Source organism: Formica exsecta, unplaced genomic scaffold (assembly GCF_003651465.1).
Source record: "Formica exsecta isolate Colony F162 unplaced genomic scaffold, ASM365146v1 scaffold192, whole genome shotgun sequence".
Taxonomy (NCBI): Eukaryota; Metazoa; Arthropoda; class Insecta; order Hymenoptera; family Formicidae; genus Formica; species Formica exsecta.
Window position 1 is genome coordinate 1,747,199 of NW_021849218.1, and position 8,472 is coordinate 1,755,670.

The 8,472-nt window shown below is 32.7% G+C and overlaps 2 protein-coding genes across 2 annotated transcripts in view; one reads left to right on the forward strand and one right to left on the reverse strand.

The window, feature by feature from the left end:
* LOC115233985 (pinin) overlaps positions 1-1,376 on the forward strand; it is a 3,182-nt gene extending 1,806 nt beyond the window's left edge. Inside the window, exons 3-5 of the mRNA XM_029804662.1 lie at positions 289-462; positions 533-827; positions 917-1,376. Coding sequence (XP_029660522.1) covers positions 289-462; positions 533-827; positions 917-1,221 — 774 coding nt within the window. The 3' untranslated portion in view covers positions 1,222-1,376. The remainder of the gene's footprint in view (positions 1-288; positions 463-532; positions 828-916) is intronic.
* Positions 1,377-1,476: 100 nt separating this feature from the next.
* On the reverse strand, positions 1,477-4,676 carry LOC115233984 (glucose dehydrogenase [FAD, quinone]-like). The gene is made up of 3 exons (XM_029804661.1): positions 4,218-4,676; positions 3,396-3,579; positions 1,477-3,291 (listed from the first exon to the last, which is right to left on the reverse strand). The coding sequence occupies exons 1-3, from the start codon at positions 4,632-4,634 to the stop codon at positions 1,985-1,987; spliced, it is 1,908 nt and encodes a 635-aa protein (XP_029660521.1). The 5' UTR covers positions 4,635-4,676; the 3' UTR covers positions 1,477-1,984.
* Positions 4,677-8,472: the final 3,796 nt, after the last annotated feature.

The window sequence follows — 8,472 nt, forward strand, 5'->3', positions numbered from 1 at the left end:
TTTAATAATATAAAGATAAAAATATTCAATATCAAAAATTTAAAAACTTTAAACTATTAGAAATTCTATAGTAATAATAATTACCTCAAATTTTATACAAGAAAAATTATTTATATAAGAATTATTTAAAAAATTTATAACTAATAAAAAATTGGTGATTGTTTTGATATACATATTGCATATATTTTCTATTAACTATACTATTTTGTATATTATTTTACATATATTCTCTTTCAACATGTATGTACAATTAAACATGATCTAACATGTATTTTAATATTTATTAAGCCTGCTGTATCGTCCAGAGTAATAGCTACTCCGCGAGAAATTCCTTCACGTCAGGAGGTTATCAGACGAGAAAGAACCGATGAACGCAGTCGACAAAGAAATAAACGTATGTTTGGTGCACTTTTGGGTACTTTACAAAAGTTTAGACAAGAAGAGACTAAACTTAAGGCAAAGGTAAAATTGGAATTTAGATGTATTTAGAAATTTATATCATCAAATTTTATATCTCACTTATTATTAATAGGAAGATAAAAAAGCAGAAGTAGAGGCCAGAGTAGAAGAAGCTAGGAAACGAGAAAAAGAAGAGCTACGAAGAGAAAGACAACAATTATTTTTGTCACGGAAAAGGCAATTAGCTGAAGTACGGGCATTGGAAGCAAAACTTGCCCGTAGTCGACAGTTTCAAGATTGGCGCAATGCTCAGCTACCCCTTGCTTCATTTATAAAAACACGTGCACAACCTTCCATTTATTATGTACCAAAGCGCAAACATCCACAAACTGATATGTTATTAGTGCAATCCACAAAAGAACTTTATGGTTAGTACTTTTACAAATATTATTGTAAATTTATATCTCTATTTATATATCTATATGTTATTTACTTTTTTCCTTTTTTTATATTTTAGAGGAAATTGAGAGAAGAGAAAAAGCATTAATAGAAGAACTAAACTTAATAGAGATGCAGATAGGATTAGGCAAAAACTCACAAAATTTTGAAGCATCTACATCTTTACATATAGTAGAAGCTTCGCGCTCGATAGAAGAGGGTGAAGAAAATCGAGATCCTAATCCAGAACATATTGAAGCTGCAATCATTGATAATGCTGATGTTTCAATGCAATCCATAAATGAAAACTTTAATGATAATGATATGGAGAAAAAGGAAGAGGTACAGTTAAACAAAGTTCAACCAGATGAAAATAATGGCTAGTATAAAATTTGCTATGATAAAAAAAAAGTTCTACATACTATTGGATGGTTCAATAATAAAATGAGGATTTTCATAATAAATATGTTATCATCTTCATATCTTTAAGTATTATTTTATGCTTGAATAATTAAAAATAGTATTTAAAAGATAAAAAATTTGTCATTTTATTATCATATGAACCTTTATACCCAGTCTTATAGCTCCTAGTTTGTTGCTGTAGTTATGTTAAACTAGAAATAAAATATTACGATTTCATTCTCACAATATATATTGAAATAAAACAATTTTATATATCTCTTGTGTTTGATAATATAGATTAGTAAAATATATGTGTATAAAAAACTTTCTTCGATTTATGAATTAACAAATAGTTCTTAACAATTATCGAAAGTATCGTTAAAAATTTCATTTTCGCAAAGTTCCCCGGATTTTGGACAATTTTAAACTTTATATTCGAGTTCAGCAAGTTCAACAATATAAAGATATATCGATTTCATACATTTCCATTATAGGCAAATTTGGATCCTACTTCAACACCTTTCTTTGTAATTGTGTCAGAACTACTAAACTTTGTTATACACACTCAAATATGAGTAAGTACAAATATTTTTCTCTTAAATTATACTCTTATTTTAAACCTGAAACTAGTTTTTTTTCTTAAAATTATACATACAATTACTAAAACTATTTGATTTAACTTTTCGATCAATCATACATCTATACATATGTATTACGTTACGAAATATTACTCAATTGACTAACGTCAAGAAGTAGCAACAGTGACATTGTCCCTCTTAAAGCGAAATCGCATCCACATTGTCTTTATCATATCGGCGCCCTTCTCACCGATCATAATGACAGGCGCATTTATGTTGCCACTAGTAATAGTCGGCATAATTGACGCATCGATAACTCGCAGGCCCTCGATACCATAGACTCTCAGTTCCGGATCCACAACCGCCATGGGATCGCTAGACGGGCCCATCTTAGCAGTACAGCTCATATGATATATAGTCATAGTATACATTCGTAAAATACATGTCCAGTATTCGTCGGTATAGAGTGGAATGTGCTTGCAATTGGGTAATTGTTTACTATGAAATTTAGAACCGAATCTTCTCATGCTACTCATTTCGCCGAAGGCAACGGCCGCTTTAACACCTTCGCGAAGTATTGCTACATCTTCTGGATGAGTGAGATAATTATGATAAAGCAGCGGGTAATCCAAGGGATTTTTAGATTTCAGCCTGATATATCCGCGCGATTTAGGCCTTAATATCATCGGAAACACTCCGAAAACGTCGCGATTATTGAGTTCATTAAACACTTCGTTGTAGAATTCGTCGGTTAAACCATGAGCATTCTTTACATGGCTGCCACCATCAGAGTTGACTCCCGAGGACGTTAACATGAATTCGATATCGGGCCAGTCGGTCTGATTGGCATATTTGGTAGCAATAAAGCCGACCGCCTCGAGGCCGATGCTGGACGTCAACGGACCGTCCTCGGTGATAGCGTATTTCAATGCAGAATTGACGTTCACCATTCGATTCATTACGATGCTGATCTTATAGTCGATCGGGAAAACGAGACCGCCAACTGCTATGTGGTCCTGCAGATTCTGTCCGACCCCGGGTGAGTCTTGAATTACGGGGATTCCTAATTGCTCTAGATGGGAACGTGGCCCTATTCCTGAGAGCATTAATAATTGCGGACTATTGATAGCACCGGCGGAGAGGATAACTTCTTTTTTGGCAAACACCGTCTCCTTACGACCCTCTCTAATAAATTCTACTCCGTACGCTTTTTTGCTCTGCGGATCTATCAGTATTCGAGTCACATGACTCCACAAAGAAAGATGGAAATTCTTTCTCAGCTGAATGGGTCGCACAAATGCCTTGGCGGTGCTGCATCTAGCACCTCGTCGCATTGTAAACTGAAAAAAGGCGAAACCAGTTTGCTGTTCGCCATTGACGTCGCAAATATCATAACCCATCTCTTCGCCAGCCTGAAGAAACGCTACACCCAATGGAGTAACATAAGGGCTGTCTTGCACGGTTAGATATCCCCCTGGAAAATAAAAAATAATAAAATTTAAAAAATATTTATATTTCACATATATATATATATATATATATATATATATATATATACAGTAATAGAAGTATGCAAACCTGTACTATGATATCTTGTATTACGTGCCAGATATGGATTTCTTTGATCTTGAGATTTGTGAAAAAACGGTAGCACGTCTTCGTATCCCCAACCAGGATTTCCGAAACTTCGCCATTGATCATAATCATGTCGATTTCCGCGAATGTAAAGCATCGTATTTAAAACACTGGAGCCTCCAAGAACCTGAAGTATTATTTATAATTGACTATGAAGGTTGCGCAAAATAGAATCCTACTAAAAAAATCTCACTAAGCTGAAAAATACGCTAAGTACATATCTAAAAAATAAGTTATAAAAAATTTTCTTCTAAAAAATAAAAAATAAAGACTAAATATGAAATCAATAGTTAACTAGCCAAGTACTTATAGAAGCAATTCAGTTTGTGAGAATATTATGTAATTTGAAAAAGTATTTGTCATAAAATCAATCTTGTATTTATAGAAATGTTATAGACAGATTCTCTTCATAAAATTAAAACGCGTTTTATTTTTATTAACAGAAACCTGATTTTTGAAATACGTTCAATACAAATAAAAAATATAAAAAAATTTTAATTAAAAAAACTTGGCGCTGCTAACTTTTAAAGTATATATTAAAACCAACAAACAATAAATTTAATTAAGATCTAAATTTAATTTAGAATTATATTTAATTTAATTATATTACAATAACTGCAATGTGAATAATGTATTAAAAAATATATTATTTTTAGCATATTGTTTAGTTTAGTAGCGCCATTTCTTTAATTAAAATTTTTTTGTATTTTTTAATTTGTATTGAACGTATTTTGGAAATCAGGTTTCTGTTAATAAAACTAATACCTTGCCTCTAGTCCAAGAACATCGACGATCGACCATAACTTGGCAGGCTGTATTCTGTGGTTGTGTGCGATATTTCCAATCGATTTTACTTTTGTGTAAATACAGAGATAATATTGGCACGTCGGTTATCTCCGTTTCATGACCTCCGGCTTCCAATAACAGCACGTTCCATTCGGGATTTTCGGTTAATCTGTTGACGAGTACGCTACCGGCCGAACCGCCGCCGATTACAATAAAATCATAGCTTTTATTTAACTCCTTCCTTACATGCGGATGATTTTCCGGGTCCATGAGATCATAATTGAAGTACATGAGTGCGACGATCAGTACTGGGATTATAGTAATCTTCCCAATGCTGACGCCGAGTAGGACGGTCGCTGCTTTTATAGCGGCACCGACTATTGTCGTAACATTCATCTCTCTTACTGGTTACGTTCTCGATTAATATTAATATTGTCCAAATTTTTAAAGTAGCCGAGTTTGCAAATATTTTTACTTCTTTTTCTGTTAAATATGTTTTGATTACATTTTATAAAACACGTCTTTGAAGAATAAAATCGAATTAAATATTTCAATGCACGTCTCGCGCGTTTTTCTTCATAGTTGTGCTTATATTGTAATTATAAGTCACTATATTCATAAAAAATGCCGGATATGGGAAATTAATATTACTAATTAATTATTGTGACTAATGAAAATAGTAGCAGTCATCTATTTCGTCGTGTACCCGATACATTATTATATTATATTGAAAAGGTTTTCGGAATATTTCAATTTGGCATTTTATGCAAAAATCTAAAAGCATAAAATAAAAATTTGTTTTATTTATTAGAATAATTATCTTCGCAATGATTATTCTCAAAGATCGAAAAGAAAATCGAAAATATCAAACTCTTCAATTTTAATGAGCTTTGTATATATGCTTACGTATATATGCGTGCACTGAGAAATGCTAATCTAATAACTAAACAAACTAATCTCTGTTTTTTAAAGTAAAATTAATATAATCCTTAATCAATTCATCATTGCAAGTTTAAATGATGTATACTTTTAATATAAAATATAAACCGCTGATTCTCAAAAAATCTACGAAGATCTATAATAAATAAAAAAGAAGTAGTTAAAGTATTTTTAGATCTTCATCATATATTCTATTTCAAAATTGTTAGACGTACTTCTCTGGAGAAAGTAAAACTCGATTCAGCAATTAGGCAATTGACATTCCAATCATGATCTTTACATAACTAGTAAATTTGAAGTATCTTTGAAATGGCATTTTTTTGTACAGCATATTTAAAATTTTTTAAAGTGGTTTTTAAGTAAACGATAAACTAAAGAAATATTATGAATAAATTGAATTCGCGGAAAACTAAACTGTAATCCGAGTGATTCAAGAAGAAAATCAGGACAAGAATATTAAAATGTCGAAATGTCAAATCTAAAAGCATAATTATTAAACGTTTGAGAGATTTATATATATAATGTTGGTATAATTTAGAAAGGTGACTCCAATTATTATAAATTGTATGAACATTATATATAAATCTATCGAACATCTAATAATTATTTCAGAATGGTCGTTTCGACACTTTAATATTCTTGACCTGATTTCCTTCTTGGTGATCACACAGATTACAGTTTTGGTATTCTGCACAAATTCAGTTTATTCATATTAAGTATTAGATATTATTTATATACATATATATTATATATATACAATTAACTCTTTCCTATAATTAATTTTTAGTCGGCTAGATTCTTTTTTGCAACACTAGTAACATTCCGACGAGCATTATGACACTAAATTGATGTCCCGTTAAAAAAACGCTTCCACCATAAAAAGGAATCGAGAGCACGTGGTGCGATCGAGTTCGTGGTAGAGAAAGCGAAAGACTGAAACTTCAAGCATTACGTTGAACATATTACGCGATCTTACCGCTCTTACCGTGCAACCTTTCTCTTGTTCTTGATTGACGAAACAAAACTGTCTCTTTCTCTCTCTCTCTCTCTCTCTAGGCAATAATACTAAAAATATTAAAAAGTTAATAATAAGATATTAATGTAATATTTTATTTATGTTTACATATATCTGGACAAAAAAATATGAAATTGTATATTTTATGAAATTATTTTGCCATGGATTATATACAAGATATTTAAAAGATTATTGGTTTATTGTACCTGTAACAACTTATTAGCAATAACAAAATATATTATGTGTATTATTTGTATTACAAATATACCATACTACTTACGAAGTAACATTTATGCTCTTTCAAGTATGTGTGTATACAATTTTTATGTTTTTAACAGCTATTTGATGTGTACAATGTTTTACAATATACATATGTAAGGCAGTTTAGAAAACGTATAAATGAGATCAAAAACATCTGTATATACTATATATATTATTATAAATACATTTTCTCAGTAATGCATTGCATTATTACAAGTATGTTACTTTGTAATGTTAATACTGAAAGCGGACATTTTAATGCAATCTTACAGCAACATTTTGCAGCAATATTTCGCAATGTATATGGAACATTCTATTGTTACATTGGAATAATCTATGTAATATTTCTGCAATCTTTTTGTGCTATATGGGATGCGTATGTGTACCGCTTACAATCACTCCAAGAGCGATTAAACTCATCAATTTGCCATGAACATATGTTCATCCAAAAAATGGGTTTTAAATCTGATTAATATAAATAATATGAAGTATATTCCGTTTGATGCTATTTTGACTTTGAAGCACAAGATTCTTTGCCATGATTGATCAATCAAATGCTTAATCGATGTATTATTGATTAATCTAATAAAATCCATATAAGTACCCTTATATTAGCGTTTTCGAATGAAGCAGATGAGGTTTGATCGCTTTGAATGTTATTGTCTATATAGTTTCCACCGAAATCTTCAATCCGTTTCTGTTTCGGTGCGCATCAAATTTAATGTTCTATTTCCAAGATATTCCTATTTGGAAGTAAAATAGAAGCGAGGAAGATTGATATTTCAGTAGGCCTATTTTCTAACTCCGTAACGACGATGTCGTTATCGTTACGCATCGTTGCGCAGCTAAAACATATCGAAAAATAGCGCAACGACGCGTAACGATGATAGCGAACTTGTCGTTAAAAGTTACAGAATAAAGCTGCAGTAGAGCCAACTTAACTTTTGCTTGTGAATGTAACATAATCTCTGGGGGCCTGTTACGGTTTTTGAAACGAGGTAAAAATTACAAAAGTGAACAGATTTACTAGATTTTGGCAAATAAAATTGTAGATATTCTAATGAAAGAAAAAAAGCGCTCAGTTATCGTCTTGTTAACACTCGACGTTGATTTGATGTTCTAAAAGTAAAAGCCAATCACGTTCGATTGCTACTGAGCAGTTTTCTCTGTTGGGTATCGATCATGTAACTTTTCCCCTAGGGCGGAAAAGTTAAAAGTGAAAAATTTTGCCATTGATTTCAAGCTAATATTTTTCACTTTTCACGTTTCCGCCCTAGGGAAAAAGTTACATGATTGGTACTCTTAGAGTCCCTAGAAGTAAGAGTCTGGACAGAATCTGCCCTATTTTTGATTGGCTTGATACCAAATCGCGGCACTAATCAGTGATGACGTTTTAAAAAATTAGCCAATTTATATGCCGGATACACGTAGTAGTAAGTATGTAGTAGTAGTAAGATGTAGTAGTAAGTGTATATACAGTACGCCATTTTGTATTAAACTAGAACATTGGCCAGATCATAGACATAGTATATCTAGACCGAGTGTTGAGGAGTGGGAGCCGAGGTGCATGTAGAAAAGGACATACTCTGTTTCGTGCCCCTTGCGTTCTCTCTCGCTCGCACGTAGCATGACGAAAGAGAGCGCTATGCTATGTGCGAGCGAGAGAGAATGCAAGGGGCACGAAACAGAGTACGTGTTTTTCTACGTGCATCTTTATCCCTACTCCTTAAATAAAGGCAAACGCTCGGTCTAGATATACTATGTCTATGGGCCAGACTCTTATTTCTAGCGCGGCGTAGGACCGCGGTTTCCACCGAAGTCATCGGTCCGATTCTGTTTCGGTGCGCATCGAATTTAAGGGTGCCATTACATGAAACGCGGAAACGCGGATTAGCGTAAGGCGGAACGAGAAGGGAACCAATCGCGAGCGTAACATAAACTGCAGAATGCTCGCGATTGGTTTCACTCTCGTTCCGCGTTACGCTAATCCGCGTTTCCGCGCTTCATGTAATGGCACCC